This window comes from Patella vulgata, chromosome 4 (genome assembly GCF_932274485.2).
Source record: "Patella vulgata chromosome 4, xgPatVulg1.2, whole genome shotgun sequence".
NCBI classification, from domain to species: Eukaryota; Metazoa; Mollusca; class Gastropoda; family Patellidae; genus Patella; species Patella vulgata.
The window spans coordinates 79,344,388-79,367,379 of record NC_065882.2 but is presented as its reverse complement, the minus strand read 5'-3'; the positions used below and the strand labels follow the sequence as shown (position 1 = coordinate 79,367,379).

Sequence of the window (22,992 nt, the reverse complement as noted above, 5' to 3'; positions counted from 1 at the left end):
CAGTCGCTCCGGCATCTACATTTGCTCGTTAACTCGACAGTGTTGGGTTTTTGAAAGATTTTGGCTCATGAGAAAATGATCCCTACAGATATTCAGAATTGTCCGATTTTCCGTTTTGGAATTACTGGCCTTGTCATTCTGGCATCGCGATTTCTTATTAAGGAAATAGAAGCTCCATTTTTTCACTGATATCTTTTGCAAACTAAGCATGAACGATTCGGATCGTGAGAAGACAAATCGTATTGATTTTCAATGAGTTGCGACCTTACGTTTCCGAGTCATTTGTCCAATGTCAAAAAAAGCCTGTTAACTCGATAGAGACTACGGTTTAAACATATTGTATATTCAACTTGATAAATGAAACCAGTACCCATTTAGGAAGTTCTGATTTTTAGATAACGATGTTTGCTGTTTTGTAATTTTTATTACAGGGCCGTCCCTTAATCATTTCAGATAAAATAGATGTATAAATTTGACTGATGTTTCTACATTTTCATTTGTATGAGCAGACACATTGTTTAACGTTTAAAGGGCAATGGTGAATTGATATCTATTTAACCATACACAAGTGATTAATGCGAAGAAATATAACCGTGTTTAGAGAAATGCAATTTGCATAATATTTTTTGCTTTGGCTAGATGAATGTAGCTCAAAAATACAAGTTCAATGGATGCCAGCAGTTATAATTATCGTCTTTAATCAGTTCTAGTTTAAAGTATGTCGTAATCATTAACATTGTTATATATAGAGTTATAAGTTCTAATTTAGGTAAGTAGTGTTCATTAACATGTTATTGTATTTATAGAGTTATAAATTCTAGTTTAAGTAAGTAGTAATCATTAACATTGTTATAGTATTTATAAACAATTATTATAAAGTCTAGTTTAGGTAAGCAGTATTTTAACTATATATTTTATTCACTTCTAACAAAGGGGCACCAAGCCGGAAAATCCAGATAAACTTTCTCAGCCAACACATGGATCGAACACGGGCCATCCAGATTAGCGAGCCAATATCTTACGCACCGAGTCACCGCGGGCCCCATAAATACTAACATATTGAATGTTAGCTTTAATGTTACTTTATACTTCAGAAATTTGTTTTTAATAATTCAAAACAAATGCCAGAAATAATATGTATATCTGCACGACTACTCTTTTGTGTGATCATGACTGGGATCGAAACCACAAAACCTGCATCAGTCCGACATTATTCTTCTGGTATTTATGTCCATTTTACAATCGATTAGTTCCCAGCTTACAGTAGCTAAGTCTCTAACTAAATATAATTCAAAATCTTCGACATTGTAAACACGAATTATTTGTCAATTTAAATCAACATTGATGTTGTGATCTTACCAGGAAAAGATGGGCTTCTGATATCCAATATTTAACACAAAATAAACATTTCATAATTGGTACACGACTCGTGTACCATAATGCGTTTCAGCGCCATTTGTAATAAGGGACTCGACAAAAGAAGGCTTGGCATTTTCCCACTAGTCATGTCAAACGCAGACGTCATATTCGTCGGTGTAGACTGGAATATCCAGACGCTAGATATTTGCATTCGACAGAGACTTCTGGCGTATTTCGCCGAACATAACTGATCAGAAATTACAGTAAAGACAGAAACGATTGAATGTAAATCAGTTTATATACATTCATATTACATTATTATATGCGTTGTGACTCATTTGTGTCAATTTCTAGGTCCCAGATATTAGCGATTTAGCCCCTTTAATATAAACGTGAACAGATACTATGTTTGTTTAATTTTGTTTATCTTTTTTTTAAAGTCACGTATAGCAATCGTGTAATTATTCCAGGATTAGATGTTTGTAAATATACAAACAACACCAACTGTCAATCATACTGTATATCCTAGAGATCAGTTTTATAAACAGAACTGTATGAGGTAATGTGGTGTTTGTACAGGTAATACGTATTAGTAAGGACAAGCGGATAACGTCCTGATGATATTACTGAAAAATGTAATACAGTACGTTCACACACTGTTTGCGTCATTATAATGCGCTCCACTATTTAAACAAAACCCAATATTTGTGAGATAAAATAAACTTCATGTTTGATTCAACAGTTGTATTATTTCATCCAAATTAAAATATATAACAGACACGACACGAGGTGTAAGTATATATTAAATCATACGTTATGACCTAGTTGTGCTGGAGGAGAACAGATGAGGATTCCAGGGGAAGAACGATCTAAGTAACATTTTTGTCTTTTCGCATAAAAGGCAAAACAGACTTTTGGGCAAGAATGTTTGACACGAACAGAACAACGAGTGGGTTTAACTACGACTTCAAAATGATGTTTAATACGAATCATAATTACCAGTACAACTGACTTCAATTTGTCAGGCAAATTAAGGTCAAAAAAAGGGAACAATGGACTTGTATTTTTCCGGGGGGCCATTTCAGAAGGGCCTTGATTCGATGTGACTCCGATCGCTTTTACCTGAAATAGATTGTTCCAGAGAAAGCTTCTACAATTTGCTACCAGATGGCGCCATTAACTGGGGTGCGTTGAAAAAGTGACTTACATCGTTCTTCCCCGGGGCTCTTCAGATAGCATATCGCGTTGACTTATATAATTCATTCAACATAGTAAACGAAGATGAGTGCAGTCTACCAACCAGACACTTTTATAAACCTGCAACATAATGTTCTGTGATATTTATTTTATTTCACATGGGACAACATCCTGTAACAACGGTTTATAAATGATTTTTTGCACACTCCTTCTTTATGACACAAAACCTTTTCACAGTCGGCAAAGGCATTTTGTAAGTGTTTTCTTCTGTCGTTGATGATGCTTAAAACATCTGAGCCTGCTCCCTTTATTAAAGACGACAATGTCCCTAAAGATGATTGTGCTAGCGAATGAAGCCGGGCAATAACGCGGTACTATGTACTTGATTGGTTGGGTCTATACAGATACCTTAGAGACATTTTGTTTTACGCCTATGCATGTAGTTTGATGCGTTAGACATAAGAGTCGTTCACGTACAAGTTATATAATAGATAGAATCAGGAGAGCAAACGCCTTATGACGGGGGTAGTGTGGCTTTCCGTTATTGAGTACGTCAGTAACCAAGATAGTTCTACATACAGCCTGTCGGTTGCTTTGTTCTAGTGTCAAATATAGGCTACATTAAACCCATGTTTGGCTCTTGTCTACATGACAAATATAATAGTACAGTACATGCATACATGTGTAAAACTGCAAAATTATGTGACTCTAGCATTATTTTTTTCACTGAGATATCTCCTTTTGAATAGGGGTACCCTTTCGCAAGTTTTGAAACTACTATTCTACGACTCGGATTTGGTGTACTGATTTTATATCTTCTAGTTAGGCAATATTCTTAAAATTAAGGGATTTGTAGGAGGATATTACATAGATTAAGATTTTACTATCGAATTCTTTTAGAACTTGTACCGTGTATGGAGAGCCTTACGTCCCAAAAATTGATACTTGTACAAAACAAAATCAATATTTCAATACAGTGTACAAATTTTACTACATTATATTAGAAGTTGTTACTTACCAAATGTATAATGTATCAATGGGTATTGTTGGAACACACATTAGAAGGACAAATAGTGTATAAATGTAGCTGAGTTACCACATTTACTGGTACGGTACCTGCATCACAATATATTAATACAAGTAACCATTCACTATTACAACATCTACTTTCACAATTTTCACCACCACTCTCCGCTTCACCATCTATTAATACAAGAGAAATATTCACAATATATGTATTATCAACAACCATAGTTGTTTTTAATCATGCACTGTAGTGTACGTTTTATCATTCGATTTTCATGAAACTTTTATACACAAAATAAATTAGTTAAACAGTTTTATATTGTTCAGTTATCGCCCTTGACTCACTGATAATATGGCAAAATTAACGCGAAACTGTGATCCGAGTGAGTTCTTTATTATTAATTCGATTCAAATCAATAATTCGTTGTCATTAAATCTTGGCGGGGTGTGTGTGTGGGGGGGGGGGGGGGGATTCCAATGCACGTGTTTCATTCATGTGATACTAATGAAACTAGATATTTTGAATTTGAACAATAGTTGTAGATTATTGGCGCAGTGAGTGAAAACAATTGATGGCAACATAGCTTATTTTGGGCACATATTTTTCTATTCGCTCTCGATATATAGTCAATTATATCCCTTTCGCTTCGAAGAATTATTATACTATCGTAACCCATTACGTATTCCATTAAACGACATGACAAGTCCGACGGCACCATAAAATATGTAACATTTGGCCAAGAAGTAATTAACACGAAGCTATAATCTATAAAATCATTTTACAAAGTTGAAAATAGTAACACCAAAAAACGAAGTATAGCGGGAAGATGTCACCATGTCCGTCATAGAGAAGTTGTTTTCCAACTACAATTCTTTCGAAACGTATCATATAATAACTTTTTATCTTCAACGGAATTATCAGTGAAATGAAATTCGACCGTGTGTCTGTTATCGCTCCTTACGTCTTCAGTCATTTATATAGAACGATAACTCGTGTTTGTCATTTTTGTCGTCACTTCCCGTTTCTTCAAGTGTTTGTTACACATCTACAGTAGCAATGATCTCTGTGTTAAAATTATATTTGGAATGTGTTTAACCAGTTCGTCAGATATGTAGTAATGGCTGACAACAATATTGTCCATTAAGTTAGTACAAGGTATACAATGACAAATTAGTTAATATATGGTGTCCCAATATACGCACAGTACTTCGCACAAGATTTCCATCGCGTATGTCCCAATCAGATTTTTGTGTGGTTCAGGAACTGATTCTGGAGACGTAACATTACTGAGTAAACTGGTCTGGATTGCTTTGTGAAATGGATTTGTTTCATCACGGTGACTTAAATACGACTATTCTCTTTCAGAGTATCTTTGTATTTGTATCATACATTATTTAACAGTTTTGGTGGTGGTTTTTTTTGTGTTTTTTTTAGAATTGAATATTCAGCCACACTTTGTGGTCATAGCTGCTTCCCCTGGCTCTTCTATATCAAAAGCGGAAAACGCAAGTAGTCATACAGAGCAATCTGCGACATCGGGCTACCACGATCCCTCGAGGTGATATTTAAAAAAAACTAAAAAAATAAAAACAGAATAAATATGATCAGCTAATATAATATAATACCCACTTTCCGTTTACATAGTTGGGCATTCGACGGAGATTGGTATAACCCATAATTTACATAATAGAAATATGATATGATAACACGTTTGATCAGCTTACATAATATCCACCACCCGTTTACATAGAATGTATATGTAGCTTCTTTGTGTTACTAAAGAAACACTGTACGTTCATTGCCGTTCCGGGTATGTTATGTTCTTTCTTACTTCTCTAGAAGAAACTCAGTAAAACAAATAAACAGCACGGACCTGTTTTCAATTCTTACGTTTTGGAAATATCGGGGGTTGTCTAGATATATGTGCTGGTTTGAATAATTTGATTATCATTTTGATTATCAGCTTCTAATTGGATTTGTTCTAGTTTGGCGCAGTCTGAGTCTTTACACCCATCCCATACTTGGTAAGAGTAATCAGGTTATGTCTTATATTTGTTTTATAGATTATCTCCAGTGAGATTTTATTTAATGAATATTTCAGTTTTCGTAGAATACCAAGTTGTTCGGATGCCGAAGAACATATAGTATCAATGTGTTTTGACCACCTGAAGTCACTTGATAGTGTAACACTGAGGTGTTTATGTGTTGGGACTATTTATGATTCTGTGTCACCGAGTTTTAAGTTTGGAAGATGTGAATGGGGATTAAATGAAAATAAAAGACTTTTGTTTTAATAGGGTTAAAATAATTAACCATGTTTGTGACCAAGTATTTAGAATATTTAAATCATTGACTAGAGATAATTCTATAGCATTAACTGTCTATCCATTGTAGCCTAAAGCTGTATCATCAGCAAATAATCATGCTATGTTTGTCAATGTATCTTTGATGTCATTTATATAGATTTGGGAAAGGTCCCAACATAGAACCCTGAACCCAGGTGGCACGGTAAGTTAGATGCTGGCTCGGGAACCAGGAAGTCTCCGGTCCGATCCCGGTGTTAGCCGAAAAAGTTTCTAGGGATATTCCGGCATGGTTCACCTATATCAGTAGTGCATGGTGGTAATGAAACGTCGAGGTTCCGTGTACACATAGCAGTATACGTAAAGGAAACCTAGACATTCGGCACAGGCCATAGCGCCACTGTCCCGACGAAATTACACTCATAGCCAAGTGTATGGCGTATATACCTACCCGCCTTAATTTGTTCCGTCGGGACAGAAAAGAAGTGTTATACCCCATTTGTTTTCATTTCTTAACAGTATTAAATTCATAAGTTTATAAAATTGGAAACTGAATAATTTTGTTTTCTTAGGGCTGATTAATGTTGTACAAAATGAAAGTGAATCAGTTGACAACTGTTATAACTCTATCATCTTTAATATTACATCCTAGTTTAGGTAAGTAGTAATCATTAACATATAACATATGTGTATAAAATTATAGGTTCTAGTTTAGGCATGTAGTCATTAACGTTGTATTTATATAGTTTAGGTAAGTAATAATATTATGTTGTAGTATGTATATAGGTAAAGTAAATAATAACCCAGCAGCTACAACGTTCAGATACCATAAGCGTACTACCGACTTAATTCTCCAAGTGCGCGTATGCATTTACAATCTATTTATTAACTGGTTTTATGAAGTAATAACCTTATGCTCATATTTTTCTCCCCATGTAACAGCATTAGATGTTTGTAGAGATACAGACAACAACAACTGTCAATCATGTGGTGATACTGACTATCCTAGAGATCAGTTCTATATAGATAATTGTATCAGGTCATGTGGTGTTTGTACAGGTAATACTTGTTTTAGTATAATAAACTTTTTTACTCTTCATAAAACAACCTTTAAATGTTCATTTGTATGTGTAGGATAAAACACGAGTTTGAGGTTATGCTGGGGAAAGGGAGACTGAAGACAATACCAGAAAAACAAAAAACCGAGATCGACAGGCCAAGGTTTTTCTGTAGTCGTTCTTCCCCAGCCTAACCGAAGTCGAGGATTTTATCTTGCCTATAAACCCTCTATGTTTACATGTACGGAAAATGAGAATATCCAAGAATTCCCGTAAGAAAAACCTTTAATATCAGGTTTTCTTATGGACAAAAACCCTACCCTGAAAGAATAACCACCTACGGGTTTAAAGAAAACTTTCATAAGAATAACCCCGAATTCCCCTGTATATATCCATAGACTTTCAGACCGCAAGTTATTCCGGGCATAGAATATATCCTAAAGATCAAAGAGATTTACCGTTATAGGTTTATAAGAACAGTTCTTGCACGTTCAAAGTTCATGGTCACTACATTTCAATACCTCGTGTGTCCACCACATCAATAACAGCCTGACAACGCCGCCCCATTGACGAAATGAAATCCCGAATCATCTGTTGCGGGATGTTTTTCGACTCATCTTGTAACGCATGAACAAGTTGGTGTAAGGATTGAGGGTTGCCGGACACGTCTGTCCAAGTCGTCCCAAAGATGCTCAATGGGGTTGAGATAAGGTGACTTGGACGGCCAAGGAAGCACCCCCGCAAAGTTGGTTCCCGTGAGTAATGCGTTTGTTATTCTAGCAGTTGGTGGTCGGACAATAACGGTAGAACGTGCGACTGCAAAATTTCGCCACAATACCGCTGAGCTGTCAAATTTCCTTGAATGTGCACCACGTCGTTACTCTCGTACCACCGAATCTGCCGACTTCTTGAATGCAGTTATCGGCAAAGCGCTCATTTCGTCATCGGGATACCCTCGCTTTACCATCCTCCCTCGCTTTACCATCCTTTTGACTAAATCAAAAGGATAACACTAGTTATCCTTCGATATAACTGACTGAGGTGACGAGGGATAACAGATACACTGGCGAATTTCTGATCACAAATAATTTCTTCGAAAACCAAAGTTGTCGTATGATACTGTGAGGAGATATCTGACAATTCCAAAATACAAACAAAATTGACTGTCACTAGATAAGAGAAGACGATAAAAATAGAAAACGTCCGTACATAACCATGTTTTATTAAGTATAGAATACCTTTATCCATAGGTACACCCACGAATGTTGCTCTCCATCAACAATCATTACAACAGAGTTCTACAAAATATACGGGTGTCGCTTCTAGAGCTGTAGATGGTGATACTAATAGTGATTATGATAATGGTCATTCATGTACTCATACAACAGAAAGACAGTCTGGTTGGTGGTGTGTTGATTTACAACAGTTGTATTATTTCAACCAAATTAAAATATATAACAGACAAAACACGATGTGTAAGCATATAAGTTTAAAAACGTATAACTAACATTTTCACAACACGCCCCGGCCGAAACAAAACAAAACAAGCCGTTGCCGTGCAAGATATGCCCCTTCATTGTCCCAATGCTTGAAACAGTACCCGATTTCAGAAAAGGGCGCGCCCAGAACTAAAGGTTTTGGAACGCTGAATACCGCTAGTGTTAGTCCTCTAATGACCCGAATGCTACACAACAAATTTGAAATCAATCAATTAATAATTGTAGTATCTATCACATGAGGTATAAGTACATCATATGTAAACATATGACCAATATTTTTATTTCGGAAAATAGAACAATTAACTTTGTAATGATATGCAAAATGAAAATATAAATACAATTCGGGAATATAAATGGGGTGTTGTAGGTTTTTTTTGTGACAAGAACAAGAACAACATCGAATATGTTTTCAATCGGAGGAGATCTATTCATATATATTTCGTTCAGTTAAATAACCACCTTGAGCTTGTTTACTCATGTGGGTCAGTGCCTCATAAACGTTCTGGGTTTCTGTCTATTTATGTTTAAAACTGGCTTATAAGGTTGTTAAGCTTGCAATACCCACACCTGTCCAGTTATTGCAATTTTCACCATGGGAGTCATGGTGGTTCAAGGAGTAACATGTTGGCTCTCTGTGTTGGTCGAGAAAGTTATAGATATTCGTTCGGATGGAACAATGGCGCGTACGTGACATCACATGACAGCCAGAATTCCATGTAGGATGTAGTGCCGTTTGCCTTGCAAAACCACGCCCTTAGAAAACTGTTTGGCGTATGCCCGTGTTCATTATTCCAGCGGAGCAGAACAATGGGGAGGGGGGGAGAAATGGGGTTTAACGTCCACTCGACACAACCTAATATATGGTTAAATTTTATTTCAATAATTCGCCTGCGCGTAGGGGTCTTCAGCAGTGCGAGGATATCGGAGCACCCGGAGAAAACCCACGAGGTTGGACAGGCGACCCAACTCCCTGTCACGTACAACCGGGGAATCGAAATCACGTTAGTTGACTCAATTACAGACCGTACGATACAACGTACACACGCTAACCATTCGCCCCCCCCCCCCGAACAATAGGACGTTAAACTCCAGTTCATTTCGTCATGAAAGTGCCAGTAAATATGTATTGCACAGAAGGCTACATTATCAATACATGCAGGTGTCAGACATCTCTTATTACGCTTCGCTGATATAAACTAAATAAAGTTACATTAGAAAATAAACTACACATACTGTAATTCCAGCCAGTGAGAATCATTTGACTATTACCGAAGCTGTTGGTGGATACTTACGTTCGACTGTTCAAAGACTTACACTAGTGCATACAACTAGTTTATTCGAGGTGAAATAGTCTAGAAAACCTGTACCGAGTTAGGTGCAACTATAATACAAACTGTGGAACAGCATGGATAACCATGTTTGCATACTTGATGATCGTCGCAAGTATTAATTCAGTCATGCAATTGAGAAATTAGATTTATTACGAGGTCTTACAACCGAACGGCTAAATATCGAATCCGAACGATGCCGGAAGAGGTCGATTCCACTGTACAACAGTGCAATTAATTGCCCGTCTGTTTTTTGTATTTTTATCTGTCCGTTGAGATCTCCTTCTATTGAATGTTGGTGACTGGGGATCGCTTTTTTGTTAACTAGCTAGAATGCAAACTTTAACTCTTCACGGGTGGTAGCGATCGGTTGTCCTTGATGTTATATTTGGTGTATTTACAGGGCGGAGGAGATTACAAAGATTTGAAATAAAGACAAGTTCTAGTGGTCAGTGTAGTGGACAAGGACCGCAATCAGCTACATTATGTTATAAAGATACAACATCAACAATACAGTCTGTTTATAATATAACTGGATGTAATCAAGGTTCATCTACATTTTTTTCTGGTAGAACTGTTTATGTTTCAAGCTTTAACGACTCCTTAACATTGTGTGAAGTTGAAATATTTGCAGGTACCTGACGTAATTATATGCTACTTTACGATTACTGACGCTAGTGTCCAACTCTTTAAGTCATTTGGGATGTTCACTAATTTTATCGGGAACAATTTGAAGATGCGTTATGTAAGATGGAGATAAAAAGCTGGCAGTTATCGATGTGGTAGTTTAGAAATAGCTAATGAAAAGGAAATATACTGAACATTTCAGTGTAATTACATTAGCGACGCTGTGACTCTTTGAAGGATAGCGTAGTCTCAGTTCTCATTGCTACTGTTCTTACGATAGTAAACTAAATTATTAAATAGCGATTGTGTTTTAGTCCGTTCAAACTCACAACAATCCTATGGGCTAGGCCAAATGAAACAACTGCACTAGTCAGATTTAGCTCTTATATAATGGATTAAACGTGATCGTAATGAAATGTCACTACGCTAAATTGGCCCAATTCAAAGGTAGTTAGATCATTTAAGATGTAATGATAATTCCATTAGGATAAGAATGCCATGTATCGTGCACGACACATGTTGCAACTTAAAGCTAACGTATGCGAAGGTTTGTAACTATGCTGAAAGATGCCTGAAATCTGCCTATTGTAGGCCTTTCTGTTGGCACCCAAAGCTGTTATTTGGATATGATAAGCCTATGATCAACTCTCTGGAGTATCGGATTTAAATGGATTTAAACACCCGCGAGTTTAAATTGGACAATCAAAGCTAAGTAAATGTTGGCAAGTACCGTAACAGTTGGACAATACTTTCTACGTCTATACTGAAGTAACCTGTCATGCGGATTATATATTTCCAAGTTCTTTATTTCCATATGTATGTCTAGAGACGACTATGTCCGCTATTTGTCAAATATGGTCACTTGGACAAAATCAATATTTTCTTAAAACTTTTGGGGAATTCTTAGATTAATATTTCGTGTTTTATCCGCTCCAGAAATACAATAACGTTATATATGCACATTTAGTAAAATATAATACAGGATACTGCATCAAATTGATATTTAATTAAATGTAATACCAGATACCACAGGGCAATAAATCATTGTTCTAATGATATATATTGCATCTATATTACAGATCTAGCACAATGCAATACTGGTTACTACAATACGTCAAGTTCTACATGTCAACCATGCAATACATGTTCTAATAATACATGTGATCCTACTACTGGTGTTTGTACTGGAGATTGTAAAACAGGTTTTTATGGTGCAAAATGTCAACATAATTGTATTGATGGTTGTTTATACAATCAATGTTCTAAATCTGATGGTAGATGTAATGACTGTATTACTGGAAGATATGGTGATAGATGTGAGATGAACTGTAGTACAGGATGTGATAGTAGATGTGATAGAAATTATGGTAATTGTACATCTTGTATTAAAGGTAAAACTGGAGACAGATGTGATGGCAACTGTAATATTAATTGTACGTCTTGTAATCAGGGTAGTGCTGACTCCTGTACTGAATGTATAGATGGAAGATGGGGACCATCATGTAATCAACTATGTAGTTCGGACTGTAGATCAGATACAACTATCGGTAAATGTGATCAGATGATAGGAAATTGTACATTAGGTGAATATGATTGTTCTAATTTTATTTATTTAAATATAGTGGCAACATTGTCTGAACTCGAGTCTATCTTTATAGTATTGTCAATCTCAGAAATAGCTAATTATTGTTTTAACAACAGTATTATGACAATGTTCCTAGCACTCGGTATACAACTATGTATATGGCTTATCAAAAAATAGCGAACTGTTTACATTGTTTATTATATAAACACCATGTGATATACTTACTGGTGGCTGTGTACCTGCAGGTTGTGGTGATGGTTTTCCCAGTTTCCCAGTCTCACATGTATGGGTAAGCTACTTTCAAAGGGTGTATTATTCATTACACAGCAGTCTTTATTTTACATCTTTAAGCTCTCACCAAACATTTGAATTCAGTTACAAATACCTTTTCAGAACTTTGCAATCTTACACATGTTTAGACTGCGAAGAAATAAATTTGTGGGAAAGATATTATCGTAAAGATAGTATCTGACATTATTACCTGATTTCGTTTTGTCTTTGTGTCGTTTGGGTTGCTAAGTGGGTAAGGCGCTGTATCGCGAGCCTGGATGTCTGGTGTTATTTTGCCCTATTACACTATTTTGCCTATACCGTTTTTTTAGGACTTCGAATTTTGTCTAATGGTTTGGATTGTTCGTACTTGGTTTTATTTTATTTCATCCAGATTTTCCGGCGTGGTTCCCCTTGTCAGTGATGCAGGACGGAGGGCCTGACAAGGACAGCTGTCTAGTCGTTCGGATGGGACGAAAAACATTGGCGTGCACGTAAAAGATCCCTTGACAGTTGGAATACGATATAATAGTAGGCCATAATGCCGCTGTCCGGGCAAAATTTCCCTCATAGCACACTGTATGGCGTATCCCCGTCTTCATTAGCCCAGTTCAGAGCAGAATAGTAGGACGTTAAACCTCATTTCATTTTATTTTTGTGTCGTTTGTCTTCTATTTCATTTAGATGTAGAAAACACCTGTCCCCTCAATATATTCTAGAACTTTCTCGTTTTGATACCCTTACAGTCACGTTTGTTCTTGCACTAGAACTGACAGCTTGGTCCGAGTTGATATCCCCATGTAGCGGCCTCCATCATCCCTTTTCATAATTTCACCAAACTTTTGATGATTGTAGGCAGACAAGCCGGAGGTGAAACAAGCAATTACCCAACAATAATAGCTGCTGTAGTGTCAACTATAGTTGTGGTTATGATCGCTTCTGTCGTTATCTTTTTAGTCCTGAAACGTAGAAGGTAAGCTGAATAAGTCTTAAATTCGAGCATTACTGTGTGGTCCTTCATAATTACGAAACATATCAATCAATAACAAGCTAATGAACCCTAATGTATTCTGAACAAATAAAGATTCGATATTTGTTAAAGAAAGTTTTGGTATTATTTTTTCATGATTTTATTTAAAGGAGGCAAAAATCAACGGAATCTGACCAAGCAGAGGTGAACGATATACCACTAAATACTAATACTGATGTATCAAGACCTTCAGAAAAATCAGTTAATGGTCGGTTGAGTGTTTTATAATTAAAGTTAAACATTTCACGATTGTCTTCAATTACTGTATTTATGTTGTTTTTGTATTGAGTAAATGACGTTAAATCTGCTACAATATGGATTATATAACGACTATTTCACTGAATAAAAATAAGCAATGTAAAATATTAATTTTTTTAGTGAAAAAGAAGCCTATTGAGAGTGGTAATACATATGTTAATCAGTTAAGCTCTTCCGACCAACTAGAAGTTGATGAACAAGCCGCTCGGGTTTATGTAAACGTTGATGAACCCACTGGAACTTCTACGCGTGTTAAATTGGTCAATCTACTACAATATATCAAATCCCGAAGAAAAACACTCAAATCGGAATATCAGGTAAGTTATTCGTGTCAATACATATCGACAGTATCCTCCAAGCTATCATAATGATGATATAGTCTTTCAATGAGTAAAGTGATGTGGTTAAGATCACAGAAGTGAAGTCAAATAGATAACAGTCAGTAGATCCAATTGGTTTTCCTCGGTTTCCTCGGATGTCTCTGAATGATAAAAAACCCTGTACAGAGGCGAATTATTGATATAACCATATACTATAATTTGAAATTGAGGTTTTGAGATAACACATATTTATGTGTTATTTGTTGGATCGTGAAGATCTACTTTTATGCCGCCTTGGATAAGAAGTTGCCAGATGATTACATATTTCAATATGTGCTTAACTACAAAAACTTGACGATATTTCCTCAGTAAATCAGTATCCTTTAATTGACTTTAATTGTGTTAACGTAATCTTAATGAAGAAATGCCATATTACATTTCGAAATTGGAGGGTCTAGAGCATAAGTGATCTAACAACCAACTAAAACGGTTGGTAGTTAGATCACTTGTGCTCTAGACCCTCCAATTTTGCAAAATATAAGGACTAATTCATGTTGATCGTGTTGCTTCAGAAAAAGTGTCGACTAACCCTCAACTAACGTTGACGTGGCTATTTATCGTTTATCATGTCATATAATTTTAACAACATAGAAGAGTTTCAACGTATCCTCGAACGGGCTTTCAATGGATTTAATTTTGTAATATAAATGTATATGATAATGAACGACTATATGGAGTGAGGCGAGTAAGTCTGTCAATGACAACGTGTCTAGTCCGTCGGATGTTACGAAACACCGAGCTCCACCCCGCTTTCATTGCGCAACTGTTATTAGATAAAATGAAATGAGGTTTATATTCCTAATTTAGTGCACCGACGGGGCTATTGAAAAGAGACGACATGTATGACATCTTCTATTGCAACATGTAACTATCAACAATATTAATTCCCTTTCAGAGTCTTCCAAGTGGACTATGTTCAGCTACTGATTATTGTATGAATGCTGTTAATAAGCCTAAAAATAGATATAAGAATATATGTGCTTGTAAGTGTCTCAATCAACATAAAGTACTGTATATTATCCATGGTTATTTTGTTTTAAGTGAAAATCATACTTTAAATGCACGAAGTGTAATTATTTTGAAGCTATTGTAGCGAGAACAGTCAGCTCTTTACATCTGACATAATGTATCTTTAAATAAACACATGTTATGTATTATATTTATATTACTTATTACAGTTGATCATTCACGAGTTAAACTAGACATAGAAAACGATGACCCTAATTCTGATTACATCAATGCTTGCTATATAACTGTAAGTTATGAATTATTTACCAGCTGGGCAGAGGTATTCGCAATAGGAACGATAATTGGGCCTGATTTCTCACATTTCTTTATGTGAGTTATCAATTGAAGCGCGACTTTCGCCCCCCTGAACCGTATCATGTGTTAACCCCACCCCTCCGCACCATATCCCCGCGTTCTGGACAATCGTCCTATTTTTGCATTTCAGTCTTAAAGAATAAATTCGAACTAACTCGTTCCCAAGATACCAATATTTCCGTGTTCATCGCTATGCCACATTTCATTACTTTATTTATTTTAATTGCGGTCAAATTGTTTAACAATAAAAATATTACATCTTTTAAGTTTCTTTTTAAACGACAAATTAACTAAAACTAAAAGATTTAATCATAATTCAAATATTGTATATATAATTTATATTTAAATATTGTATATATAATTTATATTTAAATATTGTATATATAATTTATATTTAAATATTGTATATATAATTTATATTAATACCTGTTTTACATAGGGATATTCCGATGTTGAAAAGAAATATATCGCTTCACAAGGTGAGAAATTATAGTACATATTGTCATTAACGTAGAATGTTGAATCACAAAGACACACACAGAAATTGACAATTCCTACTAAATATGGTCATAGGCTATAGAGATCTTATATATCATACTTGGGTGAAGAATAGGCAATCCTGATCAACTGGAGAGCGAGAGAGAGAAATGGAGTTTAACATCCACTCGACACAAATTAGGTCATTTCGGGACAAACATATGGTTCAATTTTATTTCGATAATCCGCAGGCGCGTAGGAGTCGGAGGAAACCGGAGGACCTGGAGAAAACCCACGAGGTTGGACAGGCGACCCTACTCCTTGCCACGTACAACCGGGGAATCGAAACCACGCCAGTTGACTCAATAACAGACTTTATGATACAGCGCGCACGTGCTAACCATTCAGAAATCCAACCCCGCAGCCATCCACCCCCACCCCCCCGCCATCATCCAAACCCCCGGATAAACTGGACGGGTTTCTCACGTAATATTTGGTATCTTACATTTAAATCATTTTTATCCTATATTAATATACATTATTTATGTTTATCAGGTCCAGTTGATGTTATTATTAAAGAGTTTTTGCGATTATTGTGGGTTTCACAGACAGGAAAGATTGTTATATTGACCAATCTTGTTGAAATGGGAAAAGTATGTGTTTTCATTTAAATTATATCAAACCTCAAGATATTGTAATATATTGTTTTAACGATTTATAAATCAGTTTCAAGCATCCATGATATAGTTTTAAAGAATTTTAAGACCTGTCGGTTTTGATATCTTTTTATAGATTTGGTTCGAAATTATTGCCTCCATAATCTGACCAATTCTTACTGCATAGCTACGTGATATGTCGATTGTCGTTCAGGGGGAAGAATATGGTTATTATTTCAGAAACATCGGATATCACTTGTTGCTGATATCATCTGGTTTGTCCGATGACAAGCTCACGTAGTTAACTGTAAAACTATTCACTGTTTAGACTACTCTTTTTGCTTCATGTTATGGTGCTGTATAGGGCTTTATCATTAGACGTAACCTGACTTGATATATTAATACTAATATGTCGTCTGAAATGAAATTAAATTTAACATACTTCTCTTCTTCCCAGACTGGGCTAAAAAAAAACCGGGCATACACATTACAATGTTCTATGAGGGAAATTTTGCCCGGGAAGCGGCACTATGGCCTACTCTAAAATCGACTTCCAACTACCAAGGGATCTCTTATGTATACACGGGACCTCGGTTTTTCGTGCCATCCGAAAGACTAGACAGTTCCCCTTGTCAGTGTCCTGTACCACTGACAAGTGAAAACCACGTCAGAAATTTCCGATGAACTTACTCGACCAATGCAGGTATCGATCACGCGACCTCCAGGCTAGTGCACCGGCGTGCACTTAGCCAACGTGACTCGAATATGCGGTCTAAATATTAAATTCCAGAGTACAGATTGGATAAAATCGAATAGCAATCACATAATGGAAAGAGGCAACGTGTGTTCATGAAAGTATAGCGACACCCCGCATCTCGACATCAGCCATAATATTAAGTGAAAAGTGTGATAATATAAAAAAAAAACCTGAAATATAGGGTTGTACCACATATACAGAGTTTTCTATTTTAAAAATACAAGCTGGTATATAGTTAGCAATTTTTACTGCAATCGTTGGTTTACTAGTTCGTCGCGGGTGTTAGTTTCGGTCACAACATCTACGCTAAGACGAATTCACTCAACCAACCGGTTATTTGGTTTTTACAATGTACTATATAAAAATATTCGGCTAATACAATGTAATAATAATATAATAATACAGGAGAAATGTCTACAGTATTGGCCAGAGAATGGCGAGCAAATGAAATTTGGTAACATTTCTGTGACATTGGTCAACGAGGATAACTATTCTCACTTCGCAATAAGAACTCTTAAACTCACAAAAGTAAGTTTTCTATTTAATAAAAAATATATCTGTCCTAAACTTTTAGTGATTTTGTTTTTATTGTCGGAGATATTGACATTTCACACATATAATGTGTATTTGTGTTTGTGTTGGACGGTGGAAGGGGGGTGGGGGGTTGGGTGCTGAGGATGATATTTTAGTAGTCTCTAAAATGCAAACTATGATGGACACTGCTTGGGTTTGTAGATTTTCCAACATCTACGGGCAAAATTGATAAATCAAATTTCTTTTAGAAAATCAAATGTTGATGGGAATATATTATTTCAATTCCTAGCAGTTAATATTATGAATATATAATAATATAATAATAGTGTATATTAATTTCTAGGATGAATGTGGATCTAGAACCATTAAACAATACCATTACACATCATGGCCTGATAAAGGTGTTCCTACTGATATTGCGTCATTGCTTGAATTCAGACGTAAAGTGATTAAAACCGTATCACCACATCCTGGACCAATGGTGGTACATTGCAGGTTGGTAAACCCATTGACCATGTACATGTCGTATGTAATTTACGTATTTTACAGCCATTCTGAAATTTTGTGATATAGTTAGAATACAGTTAATATCGGAGCTCAGGGACGGCTAAACAGTGGTGCATGTGTCATATGTGGCGCTTTGGATGATTAAAAGTATAGCTCATTGTATTCCTGTGATAATGATGGAAGTGAGGCAAGTTATCCTGCTCATTATTTTAACCTATTTTATTCTTACATGCACATCCCTTTTAGGAATGTTATCTTCTTTCACATTAAGGAGCCACGCTGACTCGTTAGCCTGGAGATCGCAGGTTTCGCTCACTGTGTTGGACGATAAAGTTCATCGGTACTTTGCGTGTGGTTTCCCCTTGTCAGCGGTGAAGGAATGCGGTTCTGAAATGGACAGCTGTCTAGTTGTTCTTATGTGACGAAAAAAACAGTTTTCTGTGTACACACTGGAGTGCACATAAATATAAAAGATCCCTTGACAGTTGGAATTCGATTTAAGAGGATGTCGTAGCGCTGCTGTCTTGTCAAAATTTCCCTGATGGCTGATGATACATGCTTAATGTATGAAACTAGGACAGATGGGAGCACAAAGGACACAAATGTCTAATTTGAACGTAGCTCTCAAAGACCTTTTATGTCTTTCAGTGCTGGTATTGGACGAACAGGAACTTTTATAGCTTTAGATTACTTGATAGAAGAAGCTAGAACAGAGTGTTCAGTAGATATCTATGAATGTGTTAAACAGATGAGATATGAACGAGTTAACATGGTCCAGGCATGGGTATGTTTATTTAATGTATGCCTTAATATCTTATAGTATTATTATTTGAAGGTAAAATCGAATTCACCTCTATGTAAATATTTCAGGAACAATATGTATTTCTACATGATGCTTTAGCTGTATGGTATATAGCTGGAGATATTACGTTCCCCGTGTCGTCTTATCAACGGGACTACCATATATTACTGAAGGTCAATAGTTCATCTGGTAAATCACAGCTTCAAGAACGATTTGAGGTAGGTGTGCATAACAATACTCAGATACCTTTGATTTGAGTATACACTCTATTGTAATGTATGCATAAATCTATTTTTCTGATTCATATCTTCATTTTCAGATGCTAAGTGATGTGTGTCCACCACATGTAGAAACTGATTGTTCGGTAGCTTTATCAGAAGAAAACAAAAATAAGAACAGAGATCTGGCAATACTAGCATGTTAGTGGATTTCTCATTTTATTTATTATTGAGCTATCCGAAACTAATGTTCTTGAGATTTCTAGTGTATTTGATCAAATGTTATCCCAATTTATGCAAGACATTAAACCCCATTCCATGGCATTTGCTACATAACTGATAGTGTGTTACACATATATAATTCGATTATATTATTATATGTACATATTCTTTATTATATGTACATATTCTTTATTATATGTACATATTCTTTATTATATGTACATATTCTTTATTATATGTACAAATTCTTTATTATATATACATATTCTTTATATACATATTCTGTATTATATGTATATATTCTTTATTAAATGTACATATTCTTTATTATATGTATATATTCTTTATTATATGCACATATTCTTTATTATATATACATATTGTTTATTATATATATATATTCTTTATTATATGTATATATTCTTTATTCTATATACATATTCTTTATTATATGTACATATTCTTTATTCTATATACATATTCTTTATTATATGTACATATTTTTTATTCTATATACATATTCTTTATTGTATGTGTATTTTTTTTATTATATGTACATTTTCTTTATTATATGTATATTGTCGTTATTTCGGCTGATACATAAATTTATAGAGTGTGTAAAAGTTATATATGTTAATTTGATATTTGTACATATTCTTTATTTCAGCTGATAAAGTTCGACTGTGTTTATCAAAACCATACACAACAGATTATATCAATGCTGTGTTTTTATCGGTAAGATAAAAATGGCAAGTCTTAGTGTAAGATTTGTATTTGGATTTATTTAGGGAAAAACGTTGTAGAAACAAATTTTACAATTCGGCTTTTTACAATGGAATGTTTTACAATTTAGTAGTTTAAGATTCAGTATTTTATACGAATCAGCATTTTAAATTTGAATGTTCTAAAATGCAGTATATTATTAATATACATTGTTAAACACTTATTATCATCATTATCATATCATTTACAAACATATCTGTAACATAGTTACCTGCTGTGTTTACGTCTCATCGATAGGCTTCGCTTTATCCATGTCTTTAATCCATGTTTGGTTTCTAAACAAAAACTGAATAGTTGCTTTTCTACATGACTTTCTGATATTTTCAGAGTTACAAAAAGAGACGCGCTTATATATTGACCCAGACACCCTTACCAAATACAGTGATAGATTTCTGGACGATGGTTATAGAACAAGACGTTACTACAATAGTTAATATGGATATTACAGAAACAGGAAAGGTAAATTTATCATACAGATATTTAATATCAATGAACCCATGCTATAAATTACAAATTAATGGTGAAAATCGTCAGTTGTAAATTTGCAAATTCGGGACGGTATTGATATGTGGGATATTTGCAACTTTGTAGAGATATCTTTATAGCTTCAATGCAACAAAAGTTTGGTAGCAATGTGTTTTTATCCTTTCTAATTCTATGTTCCATATTTGTACTCTACAGGATATTGGACAATATATACCAGCAACTGATGACCTGCTGAACTGTGGACCATATAATATAATTTTCTAATTCTATGTTCCATATTTGTACTCTACAGGATATTGGACAATATATACCAGCAACTGATGACCTGAACTGTGGACCATATAATATTATAAAACAAAATGAAACAGAACATGATATTTATTCAGTCGTTACCTGTTTAATTAACAGTGAAATATATGTAAGTATAACCTTTTATTTTAAAAGTTTGTAATCATCATTATATATTGCTGTGTAATATTTTAGTCAATTGTTACTTGCTGTAATATTTTTCAAATCTTAATATTTGCACCCTTTTCTGTGTATGTGGCCATTTTACTCAGTCCAGTCTTCTTATAAAGGGAAATAAACGTAAATATATGTGCGAATTTGTAAAATATTCCTGATGGATAATTAAATGATAAATTATGTTACAAGCCTAAGTCAGATTGGGTAAGGATTAATAATTGTAAAATGATATTATTATATTTTAATATAAATGTTACAACAGTAATTTTAAGGTATATAATGTTACAACATAATTGATAAGGGTCAATAATTGTAATTCATTGATACAATGTCATTTTACAGCACTAGGGCAGATTGAGGAAGTGGTCATTAATTGTAAATCATTAATGTAATATGTTACAAAACTGGGACAGATTGGGGAAGAGTCAGTAATTGTTAATCATTAATGTAATAATGTTACAAAACTGGGGTAGATTGAGAAAGATCAATAATTGTAAATCATTAATATAAAGAAGAAATGAATGTCTGTAAAGGATTTATTGGTTTTTTTCCATCCATCAGGAAAATCTACAGCGAAGAATCAAAATTTATCAGTGTAATTTCTGGAACCCAACTAAAAGGGCACCAAAATCAGCCGGACCAATATTCACAATCTTAGAAGATATAAAAACATGGTCTCAAGAAAATGAAGATGGACCTATCATAGTTCATTGTCGGTAAGTTGTTTTACGTTGTGAAGATAATATGGACCTGTTATAGTGCATACTATGTAAGTTTGTTTACTTTATTAAAACAATATAAATGAAGATGGTACTATCATATTCATTGTGTGTACGTTGCTTATGAATCTATTGTTTCTTAGTAATTCGATTTACTTTTTAAAGCAATATACATAACAATGGACCTACATTGTGGATTTACTTTATCTTACTGTATTTTTTGTAACATCCAGCTTTCCTTGAATATTACATTTTCAGAAATGGTGTAGAGAAATCGAGTGTATTCTGTGTTCTAGCAGCTATATTAGAAAGATTAACTATAGAACAAGATGTCAGTATTTTACAGACTTTGGTTCAACTAAGAGTTTCTAGACCTCAGATTATGGCTCCTTTCGTAAGTATTGAGAATATTGTGAAGGGCCAGTTGGCCGTTTATCTAAGATTAGCCACATGTTTTTGTCGGCCCTGTTCGGTAATCATCGTGAACTACAAGCATCAGTTGTTCTTATATTTTACATGTAAGTCGTATGTTGCTTCTGTCCGGTGGTAAGTCTTATTTCACCCGCGGTATCCCAGGTGGCCTCATTTCGTTCAACTCCACTAACCCCTGGGTTTATCCATGGGTGAAATACGTATTCAAATTATCTGCCCTTGATGTTTGTGTTCTTTTTATCGACCAATCAAAAAAAACCTTAAATACACAAACACTGACATAATAACAACATCTTCCCAATCAAAGAGATTTTTAGGACATCTGTTTGTATGCCTGTCACTTCTCTTATATTAAATGTCCTGCAAACTTTCTCATAATCGAGCGCGCAAATCGCCATATTGTCAGTCGAGATCTACCTGGCACACCATAAGTCGACACACTTTAAGGATATTCACCACATGATAAGCAGTAATCAAGCTGCAACGCTATAAGAAATTCGCTGGACGAACATTCTGCAATGAAATCACGTGATTGATATAGCTAATCTGAGCTTCGACAAATAACATAAATTGAAAGTATAGTCTATTTTTAGTAATTAGGTTACTGTGGACAGCGAGCAATTTCTTTCGACAAAACAACGAGGACGTTTCTCTTCTAACGTATACAATCATGAATTTGCAATGAGATAC

At 34.9% G+C, this 22,992-nt stretch overlaps 1 protein-coding gene across 1 annotated transcript in view; it reads left to right on the top strand.

Annotated features, from left to right (window-relative positions):
• LOC126818101 (receptor-type tyrosine-protein phosphatase kappa-like) overlaps positions 1-20,161 on the top strand; it is a 33,018-nt gene extending 12,857 nt beyond the window's left edge. The window contains exon 11 of the mRNA XM_056100666.1: positions 20,085-20,161. Within this exon, the coding sequence (XP_055956641.1) occupies positions 20,085-20,161 (77 nt within the window). The remainder of the gene's footprint in view (positions 1-20,084) is intronic.
• The last annotated feature ends 2,831 nt before the right edge of the window (positions 20,162-22,992 follow it).